This window comes from Drosophila arizonae, chromosome X (assembly GCF_054131065.1).
Source record: "Drosophila arizonae isolate 15081-1271.41 chromosome X, UAZ_ARI_1.0, whole genome shotgun sequence".
Taxonomy (NCBI): domain Eukaryota; kingdom Metazoa; phylum Arthropoda; class Insecta; order Diptera; family Drosophilidae; genus Drosophila; species Drosophila arizonae.
Window position 1 is genome coordinate 14,471,138 of NC_142927.1, and position 23,234 is coordinate 14,494,371.

The 23,234-nt window shown below is 44.2% G+C and overlaps 3 protein-coding genes across 8 annotated transcripts in view; all 3 read right to left on the minus strand.

Annotated features, from left to right (window-relative positions):
* The window catches only part of Hers (Histone gene-specific Epigenetic Repressor in late S phase), a 58,844-nt gene extending 45,002 nt beyond the window's left edge, over positions 1-13,842 (minus strand). The window contains exons 1-4 of one of the 5 annotated variants that reach the window (XM_089475381.1): positions 13,729-13,842; positions 12,511-12,885; positions 6,351-9,772; positions 4,493-5,101 (exon numbers count right to left, since the gene is read on the minus strand). In XM_089475381.1, coding sequence (XP_089331507.1) covers positions 4,493-5,101; positions 6,351-9,744 — 4,003 coding nt within the window. In that variant the 5' untranslated portion in view covers positions 9,745-9,772; positions 12,511-12,885; positions 13,729-13,842. Of the gene's footprint in view, positions 1-4,492; positions 5,102-6,350; positions 9,773-12,510; positions 12,886-13,553 lie in introns of all 5 variants that reach the window. The other 4 variants (XM_089475385.1, XM_089475382.1, XM_089475383.1 and 1 more) reach the window with 4 other exon arrangements.
* A 140-nt stretch (positions 13,843-13,982) lies between these two features.
* Positions 13,983-21,824, minus strand: THADA (Thyroid adenoma-associated protein homolog). Its single transcript, XM_018014331.2, has 7 exons — positions 21,616-21,824; positions 21,385-21,544; positions 21,051-21,317; positions 19,508-20,331; positions 17,232-19,420; positions 16,980-17,147; positions 13,983-16,150 (listed from the first exon to the last, which is right to left on the minus strand). The coding sequence occupies exons 1-7, from the start codon at positions 21,722-21,724 to the stop codon at positions 14,636-14,638; spliced, it is 5,232 nt and encodes a 1,743-aa protein (XP_017869820.1). The 5' UTR covers positions 21,725-21,824; the 3' UTR covers positions 13,983-14,635.
* A 305-nt stretch (positions 21,825-22,129) lies between these two features.
* On the minus strand, positions 22,130-23,199 carry LOC108618407 (small ribosomal subunit protein uS11A-like). Of its 2 annotated transcripts, XM_018014405.2 has the most exons (3): positions 23,058-23,199; positions 22,523-22,786; positions 22,130-22,452 (listed from the first exon to the last, which is right to left on the minus strand). In XM_018014405.2, the coding sequence occupies exons 2-3, from the start codon at positions 22,757-22,759 to the stop codon at positions 22,234-22,236; spliced, it is 456 nt and encodes a 151-aa protein (XP_017869894.1). In that variant the 5' UTR covers positions 22,760-22,786; positions 23,058-23,199; the 3' UTR covers positions 22,130-22,233. The 2 variants fall into 2 exon arrangements, with proteins under 2 accessions (XP_017869894.1, XP_089331552.1); XM_089475426.1 differs by lacking the exon at positions 23,058-23,199 and having other exon boundaries at positions 22,523-22,815.
* Positions 23,200-23,234: the final 35 nt, after the last annotated feature.

The window sequence follows — 23,234 nt, forward strand, 5'->3', positions numbered from 1 at the left end:
GCTGCTGCTGCAGTGACTTCCCTAAAGACGGCAAATGCAGCGAATAAAAGTCAGAATGTCACCCGACAAATGCGTCGCAAATGATTTTGTAAGCGTAACGACATCAATGAGGGATGCAATTTGTATATAAATTATTTAATTTATTTATTATTCATTTAATTATTTTTATTTTTACTTTATGTATTATTATTTATTTTATTTTATTTGCATATGTTAGCTGATCAAATTGAAAATAATAAGAATTATTGGCCTGCAACTGCAAAAACTATATCTCTATATAGTCTACGCATTAAGAGATGATGATTATAAAAAAATATATATGTACATACATATATGTATATAGTTTTAAGGATTGCATATATGCTTAAAATATAATGAATTCACATTAATTATGTTATGTTAAACTTTACATAATTTTTTTTATGAATGTAATAGTTAATAAATATTATTTAATTATAATTATTATATATATATGAAATATTATTTATATGTAGTAAATAACTATTTATTATTAAATATTTTTTTGTAATATTAAATAAATGCTTCAAGATAATATATATTCATTTTGTTCATTTCATTTTGTTTCATTTGCCACGCTTACGACAATGTTGTCGCCTGTTTTTCATACACGAAGAGAATTTTGAGCCGCAATCGCAATAATGTCGTCATCCGGATGCTTTTCTATCTTTTTCTCAATAGAATAGAAGGAATGCACACAAAAAAAACCTCTGTAGCAACAAAACAAGCGTAAGCGGGGAAAAAAAAAAACAGAGAGAGAGGCAGAAAGAGAGAGAAAGACAGAGTGTGTGTTTTTCTATGTGATGGCAGAAGTGGGAAGGAGAATAACGCGGCGCAGTTAAAAAATTGCGTTGTTTATAAATCAGCCTCAATTAAAATTAACTGAAAAATGCAACGCTAATTAGATCTGCGGTCAGCACTAAGCTTGGGGCATTCAACGTCTGCGGCGATGGCGGCTCCTGGATTCGAATCAGCCGACTGCAACACGCGGACAGCGAAACACGAAGCATGAAACCGGCCGGCATTTTGGGCGGGGCGGCGCGCGCGGCAACGAGTATTCTTTCAAGCACTCACACACACATATAATTTTATACATACATACATACATACATATTCACGTACGTACGTATGTGATTTACAATCTGCGGCATTTGTTTAATAACAATTAAAATAATAGCAGCAACAACGACGGCAACCGAAACAAGCCGACAAAAGTAGCGAACAGGCATGACAATAATTGCCATTTGTTGTTGCTCTTGTTGTTTTTGTAAATATCGTTGTTGTTGTTGTTGTTGACTTGCTGGCAGCTATATGCGATACAACAAAACATAGCACAATAACAGACAGAACAGCAACAAAAAAAGAAAAAGAATAACAACAACAATTATCTGTGAACAGCACGCGCGGCACACGTTACGTATACGCAATGCAATTCATGACTCGCCCGCTCATCATACGATAAACACCATCATAAGCGCGTCGTCGGCATCGTTTGCCGTCGCCGATTCGTTACGTTACGTTGTCGTCCCGACGTCTAAATGAGCACTAAAACGTAACTCGACGCAGACGACGCCGGGCAACCGGCACTATCAAAAAAAAAAATAAGAAAGAATAATAATAATAAAAAAAAAAAGAATATGAAGAAAAAAAACCAACAAAACTATCCCTGCTGCACTCTCTGGACGCTTTTATGCTCTCTCTCGCTCTCTCTGTCTCTGTCCCTCTGGCGCTTAACAGCAGTTTGTAACAGAGACGCAGCAGCCAAAGGAAGCAGAGGCAGCGACCGCAGCTTTTTGAGGGCGTCAGGGCGTCAGGACTAACGGCAGCGCATTGCGCTCTCAATTTTACGTACGTGCATGTGTGTGTGTCTGTGTGTGTGTGTGCGTGTCTGTGTGCGCGCGCTTCAGCATGGATGAACGAACGTCAAATAGAACATGTGCTAATGAATTATCAACTGTCGGCAAAGCGTAAACTGCAAACAGTTACGGCTGACATGGCGACGAATGGACAAGGATAAATGAATGGATGTGAGGATTATAATGAAAGACATGCACAGACATACATATATGTGCATACAACAAGTATATATATATACAAATGCAAACACACATACATACGTACATACATGCGTGTGTATGTGGGACAATCGAAACGCTAGCCTACTTAACAGAGTGGGCGTGCGAGAGGAACGAAGCGAGAGAGAGAGTGTGTGTGTGTGTGCGTGTGCGTGTGCGTGTGTTTGAGTGCAATCAACACCAACTGAATAACAGCTTAATGGACGACTGCAAGCGCTCTAAACGCAGGCACAAACGTGTCATCATGAATCAATTTTTAAACTGATTGACACCGCACATGTGTCATAAGCTTATGACTTATTGATCGAATGGCGGGGCAAAGGGCGTGGGAAGTGTTAAAAGAATAATAATAATCGATAAATCGATGCATAAATAATTAATCAAGACCTTGGTCATAGATCAAGCGAGAACGGCCTTTCACTATTTTTCGCTTATAAATAATCGATTTGCCTATCGATAGACAGCGATAACTAAAGCACCAAGCATTAACCTTGGGCCAATCCACTCAATAAATCATCTACAGCTGCTGAAATTTAGACAGTGTTAGCTTGGCTTTAAATCCATGGCGCATAGTTTTTCTGGTGTTGCTATATGTATATGTATGTATATATGACTATATTTATATGGTATATATATGTATGTGTGTACGCGTGTGTGTGTGTGTGTGTGTCTGTACCAAAAGGTAAATGACATCAATGGAGGTTGGCTGACTCCGCAGTTGCCGTCGCTAGCTGCACTAACTGCTGCTGACAGCGACGGCGACGGCGACGGCGACGGCGACGGCGACTGAGGCAGCGACAGCGGCAGCGGGAGCGAATGCAGCGTGTTTACTTTTTGCTTGCATTCTTTGGTCTCTGGTCTCGGTTTCCGTTTGCTGCTCGCCTGCTTACAGTTTCCGGCTTTGGCCAACACTTTTACATACACACTAACACACTCACACACACATTCACACAGCTTCAGTTTCTATGCGCGCGCCTAAATATATGCACCGTTGTTTTTTTCTTTACATTTTCAAGCAGCCATCTCCAAGCACTGCAGATGAGCACTGCCCATGGCAACTAACACAGACACACAAGACGCTCACACACACACACACACACACACACACACATTCGTATAACCCTTGAAGTTCGTAAAGCTTTGGCAAGGCTCTTTAATAACTAATCAGAGCCAAAAAGTGGGCATCGCCTGGCGGGCAATCGGGCCAAGTTCTGCGTTGTGTTGAAAACTTTTTGGAAACACCAGAAATTGCCGCTCATTGTTTGCTGATAACTGAAATCAATGCAGGCGTGGCATGCGGGGCGTGGCAAGACAATGTTCAAGTTTTTGGCCCTTTGCCAACTGAAAACTGAGAATGCCATTTGTTGTCGAAAGCCAAATGCTCTCTATTTCTAGTACTATTTGCCATCGAGCTTAGCCTGAAGCGTTTATTGACAAAATACGGCCAAAAGAGATAGAAGAAGAGCGAGCGTATGGTATTTAGTTTGGTGACAATTGACAATGAGCACATACATAAGTAAATATATACATATAGCTTAACAAATTTATATATATCAGGCTATCAGGACTTGAGAAACAAAATGGAAGTGGAACAGCCAAAATTATATTATTCTAAAATGTACTACGGATTCTCTTATGTATCTAGCGAAAAATATGTACTAATTACATGGGAAACAAAGTGGAAATAGAACACTTATATGGACATATATAAGCTGATATAGCTTCTTTTATAATGTGTATATATATTATAGATCAAATACAGTAGTCAATTACATAAAAAAGCATCTCGATTAACTTGGGTTAACTTGGAAATGAAATGGAAATGGAACAACTTCAAAGGTATGTATATATGTATAATACAAACATGTATTATAAGCAACTTGAAAATTCCCACTACCATTTTAAATGTGTTTATTGTTGTTGTATTCTAGTGGTACAAATTGAAAATGGCACAGATTTTAAGCATGGTATACAGAGAGCTGCCTTTTACATAGTATAAAGATATAAGATTCCATAAATACATAAAGAACGTCTTCCTTAGATTGTGTGCAACAAAGTGGAAATGGAACACACATCAAGTAAATCATTTCTGAATAGTATTGATACGATTTAACCATTTCATGTGAAACAAATTGGAAATGGAACACACTCGAAATATTTACACGTGCATATGTAGTTGTATGCGTATTAGCCCACAGTCGAATAGTTCCATCTGGGTATTGCATATAGTTCGTACGTCTGCATACTTTTGATACCCTTCCCTTGTTAACGAATATAACAAAAGGCGAAATTTGAAATTGATTTTTTTGTATATTTTTTTTTTCGGGGGGTTTTTTGGCCAACCATGGATAAAGTTTTGTATGTGGAAAATATTGGTCGCTTTGTAGCTGGGGACTTACCGCTGGGATCATGATGCGGGGGCGGCTGCTGCTGGTGCTGCTGATGATGATGATGGGGATTGGGCGCACAGAAGGCGCTCGAGCCGCCGCCCAGTGTCGGTGGCACTCCGGCGGGCGGCGGCGGCGGATATGCACTCGCCCGATACGAGGGCGGCGGTGAGCCAACGTCACAGCGGTCCGGCGGCACGGCCGGCGGACCCACCTGCGGCGGCGGCGGCAACGGACCGTAATGCCCCTGGGGCGGCGGCCCGCCGTAGTGATGAGGCGGCGGCGGTGGCGGACCGCCATGATACTCGGCCGCCTGCTGGTAGTGATGGGCGTGCGCCGCATGCGCCGCATGGGCGGCCGCATACTGATGCTGATGGTGCATGTGCAGCACGCCGCTGCCCGCGGGCGCCAGCTGGTGGGCGTGGTAGGCGGCAGCGGCAGCGGCCGCAGCAGCCGCAGCGGCTGCATACGACGGCGGCGGCGGTCCATGATGATCCGGCGGCATGTGCTCCGTATGCAGGCCCAGATCCGGGGCATGGTACATGCCCGCACTGAGCGGCTCGCCGGGCAGCAGGACATGCGGAGCCGGCGCCTGCACTGGCAACGGCGGCGAGCTGTGAGCTGTGGAAGGATATAGATAGGGGATAGATAGATATAGTAAGTGTTATCAATGATCAGAGAATAATTTTTATATATATGGGAAAAATCAGCTTGGACAATTCGGCATATTAATGAGCGATCTGGCATCTCTGTCAGAAGATATACGGGATGAGGGAGATGGGTCCGTCGAATATGGACAACCCTGTACATATATGTATGCATTTGTATATATTATCAATGGGTATTATCTGCGGATATCAGATATGTACATATACTATCAACAGGTCTAATGATGATGGGAGGATTATGATTCTGGGATTGAGTCAGTGGGGTTTCCGCTCATTTTCAAAATCATATATGGTAATTTTTCGTGCTTTCAGCTAATATTATGCAGTTAAAAGTTAAGTTCAAATCAACTAAAAGTAACTGTAATTAAGAGCCTGGAACTACAGTGAACTCAGTCCACAAATACTCCTCTGTCTGTGTATCTATCCATCTACTATATATGTGTGGAATCTTTTTAGACAATTATTATATATATAATAATTGTCTAAAAAGATTCCACACATATATAGTAGATGGATAGATATACAGATATATATATATATATATGCCACATCTTGTTTTGATCTCATCTTTGGCGAGAGAAAGTTTGAGATCTTTCTGGATGTCAAAATTGCAAATGAATTAGTTTTATTTATTTTTAATACCCTGAACCCATTGAACATGGGAAATCTCGAAATGAAATGTAACTGGCAGAAGGCGGCTGGGCAGACCCCATAAAATTTATATATTCTTGATCTGGGCGATGAGCCGAATAGATCTAGCCATATCTATTTCTCTGTTTGACTGTCCTTTCGTTCGTCTGTCTATCTTTTCGTTCCATCGTTCGTTCGTACTTCCGTCCGCCCGCTCGTTCGTCCGTCCGTATGTATGAACGCGTCGATCTCAGAAGATATAAAATCTAGATACTTGATATTATTTTTGTAGGTCTGTATATACCACACACATATAGAGTTTATTTCCAAAAATCGATTACTACTCCCGTTATTTTGTTAGCGATTAAAAACCGTATCGCAAACTAGTTATAAAATTATAGCTCCTGCATTTTTAGAGCTAGATTTTCCAAATCTCAAATATGGAATCGTGTGAAATTTATAGAATTTCGAATTTTGCTATAAAGGACATTGGCTCCACAGGGCATAAACGAGAACCAATGGATCCAATTAATCACCCAGATTATGAAGATATTGTCAGGTATTGTACTCACCCTCGCTGAGTCCGGAACTGGCGCCCGGCGGCAGCATGCTGGAGAGTGCGCTGAGCGGCGTATAGGATTTGGGTGGCTCCACGGAGCCGGGTCGCAGCAGCCGCTCCTCGGTGACGCTGGACTGAACACGATATTGCATTTTGCAGTAGGCCTCCTGGGCGGCGCCGTTGCTGGCATTCACATAGACGCCGGTGATGGTGACGTCCGTGTCCTGGACGATGACCACACTGGATGAGGTCGGACGGCTGCAGTCCTTGGCATCCTTGGCGCTGCTCGAGTCGCCGCGATACCCAGTCGTTGTGATGGTGGTATCCGTATTCGTTTCCTTCGTCTCCTTGGAGTACTTGGAATCGTTGCTCTCCTCGATCATGTTGCTCTGCGGCTTGTTGCTCAGCGCCGCATCCTTCAGCTCCTTCAGCTCTTTGGCCTCCTTCGATTCGCGCGTTTCCTTCGGCTCCTTTGGCTCCTTCTTGATGTGCAGCACCTCGGTCTGCTGTGCTTGCGCTGCCTTCGACGCATTCGATTTGCTAGACGACGATGCTGACGCGGATGCGGATGCCGATGCTGATGCGGATGCGGATGCGGATGCCTTTGTCACCGTCGGCTTGCTAATCTCCAGCTCGTCGTAGCTCTCGAAGCTGCTGCAATCGCTGGCCAGATTCTTATCCAAGTGCCGCTCCACCTCGTACGTGGCCGCCACAATCGCGCTGGCATTCAGGCTGGCCATGCGCTTGCGCGCCAATATGCCCTTGTAGTCGCCAATCAGCTCCTCGTGGAAGGCGCTTTTCCGCTTCTTGGGCAGCTGCTTGGGTGGCGGCTTCGATTTCTCCTTGTCCTTGTCTTTGTCTTTGTCCTTGGACTTGCTCTTGTCGTCATCCTTCTCCTTGTCTTTCTCCTTGTCCCTGTCCTTGTCCTCGTCCGCATCGTCGCTGTCCTCCAGCTGAACCCTCTTGTTCGCCTTCTTCTTCGACTCTGTGTCGTTGGGCTTCTTGGCGGGCGCTTTCTTCTGCAGCTTCTTCTTCTTCTGCTGCTGGAAACGCTGCAGCTGCAGCTCCTCCGCCTCGCTGTCGCTATCGAGCTCCCAGTGCTTGCCCACGCCACGGCCACCCGTCACATGGCGCAGCTCTCGCCGTGGCTCCACCACAGCCACATTGGCCTTCTCCGCATCGCCCTTATCCCGATCTTTGCCCTTATCCTTATCCTTGTCTCGATCGCGATCTCTGTCCTTGTCCTTGTCCTTGTCTTTATCCTTGTCCTTATCCTTGTCCGGCGGCAAATCGCCGCGATTGTTGTCATCATCGCTGCCGTCCAGCGTCCGTATGCGCGGCGGCTGCTGCGTCGCCTTCGACAGGCCCAGCTCGTGGGCCGTGCGCGACTCGTTCTCGTAGAGGCACTGCACCTTGGCCAGCGCATTCAGCGAGGCCATGCGATGCCGCTTCGCCCCGTAGCTGCTCAGCTTCTTCTCGTCCTCCGAGTCGCTGCTCTCCGAGCGGGAACTCTCGCTGGCCGCTGCCGGCGGCGTTGGCTGCTTCGCTTTTCCGCCCGCTGGCTTCTTTTTGCCAGCAGCAGCTGTTGCTGTTGTAGCGGCTGCTGTCGTCGTTGCAGCAGCTGTTGCTGCTGCTACCGCTGCCGCTGCCGGCGCTGGCGTGGGCGTATTTGGCTTACGTTTAATCTGCTTCTTATTGCCGCCCTTGGCAGCGCTGGGCAGCGGCTCAGGCGGCGCCTCCACAGCTGCAACAGTTGCCGTCGTCTGCTCCGCCGTCTCCTTCAACTCCTTCAACTCCTTCAACTCCTTCACCTCCTTGGCCTCCTTGGCCAGCAGCCGTTGCTCGAGCTGCTTCAGCGGCTTGTTGTCCTCGTCGGAAAAGTCGCGCAGCTCCTTCAGCGTTGGCAGCACCATTTTGATCGGCTCCTCGTCCTCCGATCCCGACTTGAAGTCGTAAATATCCTTGGCCGCGTTCAGGTTGGCGAGCGCCGTTTTGCTGCAGGCCTGCTGCAGTCGCGCCTTGCTCGCCGATGTTTTACTGTACTTGATTTTGGGCCGCTGCTTGGCCGACGCCGCTGTGGCGGCTGCTGCGCTGCTGCCCGTGGGCGTTGACTCAATGGGCGTGGATGCGGATGCGGATGCGGATGCGGGTGTGGGTGTGCGCGTGGGTGTGGGCGTTGGCGTCGGCGTCGGCGTGGGCGTGGGTGTGGCTGCGGGCGTGGGTGTAGCTGCCGGCGTGGGCGTATGGGCTGGCGTGGGCGTGGCTGCCGCTAGAGGCGCCTGTGTGGTATTGATCTCCTCCAGCTCCATCTGTACCAGCTCCGTATTGGAGTCCAGCTGGGTGCGTGTCTTGGCTTTACTGGACTCGGTTTCACCTGGAGTTGTTGTTGTTGCTGCAGCTGCAGCTGCTTGCAACTTTTTGCCACCCCTGGCCACAGCTGCTGCAGCGCGCAGCTTCTCCTTTTTCGCTGCCGGCGTCTCGGCCGCCTGCGACGTTGGCGTCTGTTGCTGCTTCTTGGGCGGCGCCTTTGATCCCTTGCTGCCGCTCGTCGGCGGCTCCAGCTTGGCCTTCTTGGACGACTGTTTGGCACCCTTGGCGCCGGGAGATTCTTTGCTATCGCAATGAGCATCCTTTGGCTCACCTAATACTGCCTCCGGTTCCTTGGACTTTTCCTTTTCCTTCTCTCTTTCCTTTTCACGCTCCTTTTCCCTTTCCTTTTCGCGCTCCCTCTCCTTCTCCCTTTCGCGCTCCCTCTCCGCTCGGCTCGACTCGTTGTCCACCCGCTGGCGCTTCACATTGAACGGCTTGCCCGGATTCAGGCTGGCTATCACCTTGACCGCCGCCGCCCGCGATTTCGTCTTCACGTTCTCCGATATGGAAGACTTGAGGCCCTCGCCTATGCGCTCCTCGCCGCTGGGCAACAGATTGTCAAAGCCATGGATCTTGATGTCCAGACTCTTCAGCATCTTGTTGATGGCTCGCGCCTTCCCATCCTCCTGCCGCTCCTCTGCGGACAGTTTCAGTGTCGTCGAGCTGCTGGCTTTATCAGCTGCCGTTGTTGTTGTCGATGTTGTTGTTGCAGCAGCAACTGTTGCTGTTGCTGCTGCTGTTGTTGTTGTTATTGCACTTGATGCCGTTGACTGCTGCTGCTGTCGCTTTGCTGCTGCTGCTGCTGACGTTGTTGCTGTTGTTGTTGTTGTTGCTGCTGCTGCTTCGGCTTTGCTACTCTTTTTATCATCCGGTTCGTCCATTAGCTTCTGCTGCTTGCCAATGCTGCGCTTCTTTGCCGTCGACGTCGCTGCCGTTGACGTCGCTGCCGTTGACGTCGCTGCCGACGTCGCAGCGGCAGCAGCATTTGTGGCGCGCTGCTGGCGCTCAGCAACGCTGGAACGCTTCTTCGGACCCATTTCCTATGCGCTGCCCCAGAGCAAGAGACTGGTGTGTGAAAGAAAGAGAGTAAAGCAAACAGAAAGAGAGAGAGTGAGAGAGAAGATTGTGAATGTGAATAAAGAAGAAATGCGCGAGAGAAAGCTTCAATTTATATGTTAAGCGTAATTATAATATTATATATGAACTACTCGAGTCCAAGTAAGATATTGATAGATAAAAATATATATATATATTTAATTTTACAATTTAATTTGATATTTTATATATTTATGTTTATATAAATATTTATATTTTTATTTTTGTTTATTTATTTTTATTTATTTATTTATTTTTTTTTTTTTTATCTTTAATAAAGGTATAATTTAATTTGATATCTTATATATTTTTGTTTATATAAATATAAATATTTGTGTTTTTATTTTTGTTTATTTATTTTTATTATTGTTTTTATTTGTTTTTCTTTATTTTTATTTATTTTATTTATTTATTTTTTTTTTTTTTTCATCTTTAATAAAGGTAATTAATTTAATATTTACATATTTATGTATTTTTGCATTTATCGTATTCAAATTAACTGGAGTACGAAAACTGTCTAGCTACACTGTATACTAAAACTTTTGACATGCGCTTTCAAACTGTTTTTTTTTTTTTTTTTTTTACCGAGCTCGAGAATATTCGAGAAGGCCGCCAACAAGTGGCTTATTTTATATATTTGAAATATATAAATATTTGATATGAATTTTAAACAATTAATGATTTGAAATTAATTTGTGTCATTTGAGTAAGTTTAAAACTTAAGGAAGGACGGACCTAGAGACAGACTAGAAATGCTTATACAGGTTAAGATTATCTAAGAATGCTGGAATTTCCATTCGGCATTCAAGAAGGGAACAGAACTTGTGGAGCCTATGATAGAGGCACTAAACAGCTGAGTTTTTTTTTTCTTTTTAGTTTTTATGGAAATGATACCCAAAATTATGAGTAAAAGCCTCATTAAAAATAGTTATTTACTAAAAAAAATATTTATATATATATACTTTAGTTTGGTTTACTTAAGACATATGTATATACGTGTTTTAATCAGCAGCGTATATATCATGCCTCTATAAATATTCTTCTCCAACTCTTCTTCCCGTATTGCTCTTGCCATCCATTAAGGATACCAGACCGTTCGAAAAAGCTCATCACAAGCAACTTTACGTATTTATGGAATCTTTAGTTTTAAGCAATCAATTATAGTCAAAGCAATCAATCATAGTCAAAGCAATCAATCATAGTCAGTCTGACACACTTTGCATAAAACTAATATGCTCTCTTCAATTGCTGAACGAGTATCAAAATACAGACATAAAAAAGGTTTATCAGTCTTTCAGGCTTATCATTTTCTATCCTGATCCACATCAAGCAACAATCAGTGCTCAGCAATCACAGTAGATCTTTAACTTCCATTCTTAGACTTACATAAGATACATACATACATACATACATACATACATACATACATACATACATACATGTATGTCTGATGGAGCATTCCCATTTTCTACTAGCCCAAAGGAAACAGCTGAATTAAAGCAACTTTTCACTTCGCTCTGCTTCACTTTTAATTACGTTCCGCTCACTTTTCTCATTTTCCCCCACTTTTTTTTTTTTTGGTTCAAGTGTCAGCGCGTGACAAACAATGAAAATGTTAGTTGAAGTCGGCAAGCTTCCAAGCTGACACGGGATTTCAACGACATTTTAACAAAGGACTCTTCCAGTAAGAAATTTGAATATTTATTTTTTGCTTTTATTAAAATGGGTTTGAACAATTTTAAAATTGATTTTAAGTGAAGAATAGCGTATATGATAATACTATATGAAATATACTGCATAACATATACAATATATACGGTATATGATAGTACTATATGAAATTTACTACATATATACAATATATACGGTTTCTTTTATTTTTATTTATTTTATTTTAATTAATTTATTTTTTTTATTAAATAAATTTAAATCTCTATAAAATTCTTAATTGATTTAATTAAAATTGATTTAAGCAAAAAAAAAAAAAAAAAAATATATATATATATATATATATATATATATATATATATATAGATATATATAAATCAAATTTTAATTAAAATATATATATATATATATATCTATATATATATATATATATATATATATCTATATATATATATATATATATATATATATATATATGTATTTTATTTTATTGGTATCACACTTTATAATATTACTATGCATTCTAATTTAAAAATTAAAAATATATATATAAATACATGTTATATATAACGTATATGTACATATATGTGTACTACTGTTTTCATGAACACTTTTATATAAAACTATATGCTGTATATACAGCACTACATGCATATATACATATACATACATAGATTCCTAATCATCTACATAAGGCCTATCTACTTGATACGTAGTATATCATAGCCTAACATTAAGATAAGCATCGCTTAGAAGATAGCAGAATCTAAATGAATGTATTTAATGTAATGCAAATAATACCTGTTAATCTAATTAACACCTGTTTTACTAGTAGCTCCTCATAATGCCTTAATAATACTACATTATAGTAAGCAGATAATTTTGGATTTGGCTTTCAGGCAATTGCGCTGGCTTAAGCTGGATCTCTCTTCACCTAACACACACGCAGACACATTTGACATCGATGTGCGCGTGTGTGTGTATGTGTGTAAGCCTGCAAGTCAAGCTCTAAAGTTACAGTTACATGCAGAGATATTTACCTTAAGCTCTCGCTCGCTTGCACTCGCGCCTTCCTTGCGGTTGGCTGGCGGGCGGGCGGGCGCGCGCGCTCTCTTTCTCACTCCGTCTCTATCGCACTCAGTGTTTGTTTGTTTATAGTTTTTTTTTCTTGCGTGTAATATTTTTTGTTGTTTTCGTTTTAGGTAAGCTGGGAATACCAGTAACAGTTTAAGCCAAAACCATTTCTAGGCATTGGCAGCAGCAGCGCCATTTGCTTGATGAGCCGCTTAGGCGTTGGCGCTGTGCTCTTGCAATTTATGAATTTGTTAACTTTAAGTAATTGTTTTTGTTTTTATTATTTTGATTTGATACTCTTTTGATTGTGATTGTTCTCAGTGATCTTGCATTTTGATGGCCTATAAAATATGCAACACTTTTTTTTGTTAGTAACTCGACATAAACGAACACGTTTATTTTTTTTTTTTTTTATTCAAAAAAGATTTTGTCATAATTTATGCATTACAACGACGACGGCGGCGGCAGCAGCGGCTGTTGCAAGCGTTTTATGCAAATGCGCCAACACTCACGTACACACAATTACACATTCACAGATACGCACACGCACACGCACAGACGAAATCTCTCTCACACACACGCACACATATGCAAGTAAGTTAAAAAGTTACAAGATATTTGTTTACGCTCGCTCAATTGAGACGATATGGCAACACTGTGCGCGTAGTTTGCTCACGTATACATACACAGACACATATACAGACACATTGTGGGCATTGGGCACATTGCTAAAACATCAACAAAAGAAAAAAAATGAAATTAACGCAACCAACAAAACAGACGCACGCACACATACACTCAACTATGAAGATACACACTGGAGTGCTATTAGCCGAGCTCTATTAAAAACTCTCAGTTATTTTATCACATTTATAAATTGTAGGAATTTAGATTTGTATTTTCAAGCAAATTTACAGCAACAACAGAAACAAACAGACACACACACACAGCCATATACACATATGTACACAATACGAGCATTAGGGCGAACGCCCGCCCGCTTGCGTACACAATTTAATGATGCAGAAGAACTCTCTTATTGGAAGTAAATTGCCTTGCAGAGTAGTTATATGCATTTCTTGTTATTTGCATTTACACATTCAGAATTCAATAAACTAGAAAAAAAAAACAACAAAAATTTTTAAGAATAACAGCAGCAGCTGCCGTTGCCAAAGCACACGCACACGCAGCGAAAAAATTTTTTAACGCGGACGCTCGACACACACGCTCACGAGCATCTTATCAGACTGGCGCTCTCTTTAGCGATGGCTAAACACAGCGATACATCGCTAACCATTTGGGATGTTGTCAAAGCCAGTGATAGCAGTGCACGCCTATCGATAGTGCATTTTCACCATACAGTCAACTGCACGGAAATAACTGTTAACTGTATTATCGAACAGTCCTGATTTTTTTTAAAAGTAAATTTAAGGACAAATTATAAAAAAAAAATATTTATTAATTTAATTTAATGCTTTGATTTTATTTGTGTATACTAAATCGGCATTATTGATCACATTATTTATATTAAATGTTTCTAAACAAGTGATTGTTGATTTAAATACAGTATTTGTGTAAAACGACAAAACATGATATATATAAGATATAAGCTCAAAATTTTCTACAAAAACAAATGTTTTCTTTTCCTCTTTCCTTTCCTTTGGTCGAAAAGAAACCAATGAGCTTGGCGCGAGTTAGAAAGAGAACACATGATTTGGGAAATTTGAATTAGAGAATTTGTTGAGCGCCAAACAGAAACGAAATGATTTCTACATCTATCTATCATCTATACATATATGACGATTTTCAAATATTAAAAATGCAGTATTTTATACTAACATTCCAATTGGGATTGAATGCAATGTCTTCGACATCATTTTTCTAATTATATTCGTTTGTGTGAGTGTATTATGTGCATTATAAATGCGTGTGTTTTATAATACAATTCCAATTGGAATTAAATGCAGCTTGTAGTTTCTTGTTCTCATTCTTTCTTTCCTTCACTCTGTGTGTTTGTACTAATGGTGTAGCCTCCGTGTGTTTGCTTTTTGTGTGTGTGTGTGTGTGTGTGTGCGTGTGTGTGTGTACGTTTTAGGCGATGATTCTCGGAGGAATTGGTTCCGCGGTAAATCCTTTGTATGAGCACAGTTTTTCCACGGCATCGAGAGCCTTCATCAGCTCCTCATTATTTGGGAATGCGACATTGAAACTTTTCGCCACGACCGAAGCAATACGCAATCCCTCACAGTACTGATTGACCTCCTGCTTATCGAAGATTTCGCCCTCGGCTTCGTCATCGCCACTGAAAAACTTGGATGGCGCCTCTTCGATGGTGCGATTGAACAAGAGCTCGACACTGACGAATGGTTCCACAACCAAATTGAAACAGGCGATCAGGAAATTGCCGTTCGTCTTGTAGCGCTGAAGGGCCTCGAGCATGTGCTCCAAAAAGAACTTCTCCGCCTCAATGGGCAGCATACTGACCTCTAAGACACTCTCCAGCGCCCGCTCGCCGCCCAAATAGAGGCCCATGCAGCTGGACACCAATTCCGATGTATAATTGCGCACCATCTCCGACTCATCGACGAGCAGCTGCAGCACCAGACGTATATAGTTGCCAATCATGAACGCATCATCCGAGTGGATGATCTGCTGAACATGCACGGTCATTCGGTCCAGCAGCTGGGCGGATCTGTAACGCATATAGACCGGCCTCTTGGGCGACGAGTTATGCACAGTGTAACGGATCAGTGGGACCCAATAATACTGATAGCTGCTCAGCATGCCGTTGTCCATGATGAGGCGCGTTAGGCAAATGGTGACGCCTGGCTCCGCATCGAAGCCGCCACGATTCAACAACTGAAGCATCGACAGATCGATGTCATTCAGCAGGGCCAGGAAGGCGAACACACGGCACGACAGGCCCGGCGCCCAATGTGCCGATCGATCAATGATTCCGGCCATCTTCATCGCATGCAGCCGCACCGCCTTTGATTGACGCAATTGGGTAGCCAGGTTGGAGCGCTGGCTGCGCGACAGCGTCTTGTAATAGGTCACCACATCCGGATCGAAATCGAAATGCTTCAGCTCGAAGGGTTCGATAAGGCCACGTGCTTTGGTGCCCGAGGCGGCCTGATGGATGAGCGTATACAGCCACAAGTCGATCTTCACGTGCTCCAGCTTCGATGGCACATTATCCGGTCGCACCAACATCTCAAACATGTGCTCCAGGAGGCCATCCGGCTGCAGGGTCAGCCGGTGCAAATGCAGGGCGAAAATCGCAAAGAACTTCGGCGATACGGTATATTCCTCGCAGTGTCGATAGATCGCCAAATGATTCAGCTCATAGATGGCGAGCAAGGCATTGAGCACCGCTGCCCCAATATGCTTGCATTCCTGCAGATCCGCCAACGCGTCCGTCAACACCATCACTATGGTGCGAAAGATGAACATATCGTGGCTCAACATCTTCACAGCGATCACAGACATCATATACATCATTGTGCAGGTCAGGCGCACATCCTGCCAGCGTGCAACGCGGTACAGCTCCTTCAGCTGCAACACCTTGCCGTGCAGTAGATTAATGTTCTTGGGCAAGGGTTCGCCCTGCAAGCATATATAGAGATGTTATATTAATATCAATATTGCATTAAATGAAATGCTTATCCAGCAGGAGTAGGCAGACAAAGGTTTGATAATATAGTCTTAAGAAGTGTTGGGAGAACTTTGATTATCTAATGATAATATCATAATGATATTAGATGGGAGTCTGGATAGAGATTAACTGGTTAACTGGCTAAATATTAGATTTTTATATAATTTTACATTATAAGTTAACTGTATATAAAAAAAAGTAAAATAAAAATTATATTCTTGTAATCATAATTATATTAGATCGAAGTCTGGAAAACATGATTATAAAGATATTATATCGAAGTGTTGAAAGAGAAGAACTTTTACTATTATAATGAAAGTAGATTTGTGTTTTAGAAGAGAACATGGCTAAGAAGAGAAGAGCTAAAATGAAAACTAAAAGTACTCGACTTGATACTCTTGACTTGATAATATATACATAGTTCGTATACCCTCTACAAGCTTATATGTGAAACAGGAGTCGTTGATCTACCCGAAAATCTGCAATAGAATTTTTTCTTTCAATTTAAACCATGTATATGCTAAAGAGAGGAAATCAACAGAAGAGATCTATTGATGGAATTCTCATCTTAGATTATTAAATAGATAGATTATATTAAATCTATAGTAGTATATGCAGTCAGTCAAGGTATATATAAGAACAAGGATTTTCCCATTTTCCCAGAGTCCTTTGTGCTTATGCAAGTTACAATTATTCCCACAGATAAGCAATAAGTAATAAATACTCCTGCAGCTGTACGCAATATAGAAATGTCTAGAAATATTCTGAGAAGACACTCACTCTCTTGTGCTTGAAGTTGATCACACTGAACATCGCTGAAATGCGGCGAATGCTCTCAAAGGCCAAGGTGGTGTTCCCAAAGTTGGCTAAGACCTCGCAGCTGCGATATCGTGTGGTACTATCGTTCACGCACGTGATCGCCTCCAGGAAGGGCACAAAGACGCTGAGCTAAAAGGCAAAAGAAAACGGAAATGGTTATAGATATAGATATAGATAAATATATGTATATATAGATATATATGTGGCACACACATTCAGGCTAGATTCGGTTCCCTCCATGGAGGATGGATAGAGGCGATAGAGCAGCTGCAGCATGGCCTCCAACTGCACCGTCTGGCCCCCCTTTGGCGATGCGCGACAGCGTTCGGCTGCCTTCTTCAGATTCGCATGGAAGTAATCAAAGAGCTTGGGATAGCGCGTAAAGAAGATCCGTCCGGTCATGCGATTGCGCACGTGCAGCTCGCCGCTGTCGGAGCGAGCGCGCTCCACGCCAAAGACGCGCACCATCAGCGCTGAGAGCATCAGTGTGGCACTGTTGCGTTCGTTCCACTCCTCCGCCATGACGCTCTCCAGGGCGCACTCAATGCCACGCCCCACAAAATCGCCCACCACATCGGCCAGTTCGCTGCAGCGGAAGAGCGCACGCATGATATTCATGGCATGGCTGCGTGCAATGGCCGCATCAGCGCCCAGTTCGCGACGCTCGCACACTTCCAGCAGCAAGGACATGCTCCGCTTGAAGGTGTTGTGGGTGCCCAGCTTCAGTTCCGTGCAGATCAGCGCCTGCAGCATGTAGGGCATGCCGGCGCTGCGACGTGTGGAGCACAGCTCCTTGTCGCCCATGCCAGTGACCAGACGCATTGCCTCCTCCATCCACTTGGGCGGCAGCTGGCTTAGGGCCGGCTCATCGCTGTGCCAGAAGCGACGACAGAGCCAGGTGAAGCCCACATATGCCTGCTCGAAGGCGCCGCGATGCTTGACATCCGCCAGCAGCAATATGAACTGCTCACCAATCAACGCCACCTGCTCTTGGCTGAGCAAATAGTTGTGTTTACGCTCCTGCTGGAGCGGAGCACGCTGCACCAAGTCGCCCATGATGAGGGCGATCTCCTTGATGCTGCGCCAGGCGCTGAGCAACACCATCTGCGGCAGCAGCGACAGCGTATCCAATTCGGCCTGAGTATCGGGATCCGAGATTGGTTTCGCCGTTGGTTTCTGTGATCCCGGGACCATACCTTCCGGCGAATCACTACCCACAATGGGCAGCATAATGTTAGTGATTGTGACACAGATGTTCAGCAGATCCTCAATATATTCAAACCAGAGCTGATCCTCGGCCAGTGGCTTCAGCTCCAGTTGGAGCAACAAATGCCGGCTGGCGAAGAGCAGGCCATACAACGGATTCGTTTGGGCCGCCTCCGTCAAATCGCTTTCGGCCGCGGCAGCGCCCTCCCGCAAATGGTCCATGCACATCCGTAGGATGGCATAATCGCGTGCATGATGCTTGGGCAGGACGGCATCATCATTAAGGGGCGGCGCTAGCGCCACCTCGGCTGCCTTGCAGTACACCTGCAGGCGATAGACGGCCGTGGACGAGTCCGTCACACGCACCGACTTCAGCTGCTCCAAGATGTCCATTGGGTCATACGGACAGCAGGTCTGCAATTTGGCCAACAGCAGGGCGGCCTGCACCTTGTTGTGCTCATAGCTGTCGCGCAGACAGTAATCCAAATAGGGCCACGACTGTGGCGGCATGCGCTGCCTCCAGGGCAAATTGAGACGTTCCATCATTTCGATGCAATCATCCAGGACGCGCAGCGATAGCCAGCGCCGGCCGTAGTTGGCAGTGGGAAACAGATTCATGGCCAGTAAGTGGACGAGCTTGTTTACAAAGATGATCAGCATGTTATCTTCATTTACGGCCAGTGGTTTGTCCTTCAGCTGTTGGGCCAGATTATATTCCAGTCGCTTCACCGCCTTCTGCAAGAGGCCGTGGCCAATTTGGCGCATATGGGCATTGGGATTGTTGGCATTCAGCTCAATATAGGTAATGATCGAGTCCAGCTCGAATTGCGTATATGACTCGCTCAGCCGGGGCGTATCGACCACAAAGGAGAGGGCCAACAGCCGCGAATTGTCATCGACGCCAACCAGCGCTGCATTGAGCTGATCCAGATGATCGGCCATCAGCGCCTTGACCATACGCTGCTGGCCATGACGACGTGCCGTCAGCATGGCTGCCAATTTGGTGCTGATTGACAGATGGCGCTGTTTCATCAATTCGGGCAGCACCTCATCATCGAGGTGAACGGCCACCTTGATCAGGCGCTCAATGCAGACCAAGCGATCGTCGCAGGGCACAGCTGCCCTATAAAGCAGCGAACACCACAGGCGCCTCCATTCCTTGGATGTCTCCTCATTGTGGGCAACTGTCATCATGCCTGCAATTGAATTCGATTTGATGTGAATGAACTTGTGTGTGTGTGTGTGTGTGTGTGTGTGAGAGAGAGAGAGAGAGAGAGACTTACTTTTGAACAGCGCATTCACGCTGTCCTCGCGCCCCAGGTGGACGGGAAACATTTTGTCAAAGATGCCTGGACAATTCATCATCACCGCCTGGACGCCCAACACCTCGACCACTTGCTGCAGCATCAGGCAAACGGATGGCAGCGGCATGCGCTGGCGCTCGTACTGGGCATAGACCTGGGCAATGACATTTGTCTGGCCGGCCGCCTTGCTGTGCTGGAGCACCTGATGCAGCAGGCTGGCGCACATGTGGCGTATCGTTTCGATGTTGCTCGAGATGTGCTGCAAGGCGAAGCGCATCAACATGGCCAATATCAGGCTGTACATGATCTGAGGGCGATCAGTTAACTTAATGCCGCCCAACGATTTCGAATAGGTATTCAGATGCTTGGACAAATAGACCAGAAAGTTGCTAACGTTGCTGGCGCTATCGACATGCTCCAAGGTGCGCTTCAGTATATCCAGTGCCTGGGCAGCACAGGTGCCGTAGTCGCTCTTCTGCAGCATCAGCAGCGATGCGGCCTTCATGGGCAAATCGTTAAATTCATTCAGAGATTGACACTTGAGCAGATAATTTGCAAAATCACCAAATAGACGCGCATTATGGCCAATCGCGAGGCCGGCAACGGCGCGCACATCCCACGGCGTATCCACACTACGGGATGCCTGCTCGGCAATCGCATCAATAGACTTCAATGGCCTGCAACGTTCAGGCATCAGCTCCGACTTAAACTCAGTCATGAAGTTGACGTGGAAGCGCAACAGATTCTGCAGATATAAGTAACACTCGTTGCGACGAGTCGGAGAGATCTGTGTGCCTGTGTCACTGCAATACAAACATAAAGAGATGCAAATTTAGAGTTAAATGCGAATCTGGATCTCAAGATCTGAAACTGGATTTCATGCAATGTTGTCCCTAACAAGGGAAAGCTAAGGTCTCTGATAAATCATATAAGCTCTATACTCAACAAAAAATACTTTTCAAATTATCAACTAACTGACAAATATTTAACTATGTCTGTCTATATCTACAATAATTAACCTCGTTATGGCAAAGCAATTTGAAGAGAATTAAAGAAAATTTAATATCTAATACAATAAAATCTAATAATTTCATAAGAAGTCAGCCAAATACCCACTGAAAGCCTAATGGAGCCAAATTTTGGATAACCATGATGGTATGCTATGACAATATTTCTCAGCTAGTTGAAAATTTGACAGTTTTTTAATAAGCATAGATAAGATGAGATAAGATGAGAGAGTAGTTAAGGATAATTCCTTAACACATGGCTAAATTCATTTGACTGCAGAGTTAACGCCTAGTTAAACCTATTTGGCAACTTGTTTAAATTTCCATAGCCTCTTAATTCACAAAGATGAGCTGTCAAAGTGTAAAGCCAACTGTCAAATATGATGATTCGTAATAACTGCAAGTCAGCCTGGTACATCCTGGAGAAGAGCTGTCAAAGTCAAAAACTTACTGTCAAATTGTCAGCTAGAACAATGCCATCAAACAATTTTTTTTTTAATTGACTGCCAGCTCACCTTAATAAGCCCCAGAAGAGGGCCATAGCCTTGGGCACCAATGGTATGAAGCAGTAAATCTCCAGGGCCAGCGCATCGCGCCCAAACGGAAAGCTCTGCAGACAGCCGCTGACCGAGACGAAGAGGTCGTTCATGTCGTCAGCGAAGGCGCAGCTACTGTTGATATTGACGGACACCTCGCGTAGGGCACCACGTAGGGCGCTCAATATGCGCTCCCTGCTGTGAGTGATTGGGGAGCGTTTGCTGCACTCGGCATTTGAGAATAGTCTGCGAGTTTGAGGTTGGGAAATTAGCAAAATGCCAATGGGGCTGAAATCATAACCAAATCCCATACCTGGTCACAACGCCGCGCACGGGATGCTTCAGGGGGCACACGAATAGGATATCGGCCAGAAAGGGAAATGAACGGGGATTCTCAAACGCATCCTTCACAATGGACAGCTGTTTGGCACAATTGGTGGCCTGAGCGAATTCCTCCACATAGTCGATTGTTGCTAGACATCGTGTCGTGTGAAAGACACGTTAGTCGCCAGCAATTCGCTGTGGATTCACTATTTGTACTCACAGTTTTGCCACTTCAACGGCAGTGGGACCAGTGCGTTGCGCATCTCGCTAAATCGCTTTGGATGCGCGCACAGCTTTAAAGCTGATACGCGCAGGCTAACGTCATTCATTATTATTATTAAAAACTAAACTATTTACAACTACCGGCACGAGAATCAAACACCTACTGTCGCCTGCCGACTTGCTTTTAAAGGGATGGTAGATTTCTAAAAAATTAAACAATATCGATATTATGTTAGGTATCGATAATATATGTCGCAGGTATGCTGATCACGGCCAAGTGCCGTAAGCTAATCTTGTGTTTCTAACGGCCACTACGCTTGTAAATTATATGCACCATTTATTAAATTATTGGAATGACTAGCCAGAAGGGCGAACCTGCTAGCTGCGAATGCTTAGCACCCATTTGAATATTTTGAAGCCTTGCCTTTTTTAGCTCCAATTAAATGCCCATGACCTGACGTGTTAGCCTAGCGGAGAACTGCTCTCACCATTCTTACAACTTAAGCTAAAGCTTATATCGGTGTTTTAGATTTTTATTACAATGTATTCATCAATTAGAAACATACAAATACATGAACATAATGTGCATAATTTTCTGCATTGTATGCTGCAAAATTTACAGACGGCGACCACGACGACCGCCCTTCCTGCGTGTGGAATCGGATGGAATAGGTGTAACATCCTCAATGCGACCGATCTTCATGGATGAACGGGCCAAGGCACGCAGTGCGGATTGGGCACCGGGTCCGGGTGTCTTGGTCTTGTTGCCGCCAGTAGCGCGCAATTTAATGTGCAGAGCAGTAATGCCCAGAACTTTGCACCTCTCAGCCACATCCTAAAAGAAGCCAAATTCAATATTATTATTGCAAATTCTATACACACATATCGATATTGGCAAGACGAACCTGAGCGGCCAACATGGCGGCGTAAGGGGAAGCCTCATCACGATCAGCCTTGACCTTCATGCCACCAGTGACACGTGCGATGGTTTCGCGACCGGACAAGTCGGTAACATGCACGAAAGTGTCGTTGAAGCTGGCGTAGATGTGGGCAACGCCGAAAACGTTCTCGCCATCACGCACTTGTGGGCCAAGCGAGACCTGCACTTCCTCTTTCTGAACTTTAGCCTTCCTGGGAGCCATTCTGCAGCAATTAAGAACGATCGGCAACTGTTGGGAAGAAGCATTTACACAATAGTTCAACAAATCGTATTTTCACATTCTTCATATGCTAGGCACATGGCACACCAAAAAAAAAACAAAACAAAAAGCTGCCATGGCGGCTGGAGCAAATCGAAACAAAAACAGGAAATTATGCCGCAAATCTGCGGTAATTATATTGCACTTAATGTCTATTGTGCTATTCATGTTTTTGTTTTGAAGTTAGGGCTTAAAATGTTTTTTTCTGTATTTAAAATCGAGAGAATGTCACAACACGAACCAATTGCGTGAACCGGATATTAAAAAAGAAGGCTATGTAGCAGCTGTCAGAGGGGAGTTGCCACTTAATTCACAATAAGCATGAGAACTGTCAAAATCTGCCCACGGTTGCAATAGAAAATGATTGCGCACCAAATACAAAACTATCGGTGAATTATAAATCGCGATTTGGAATATT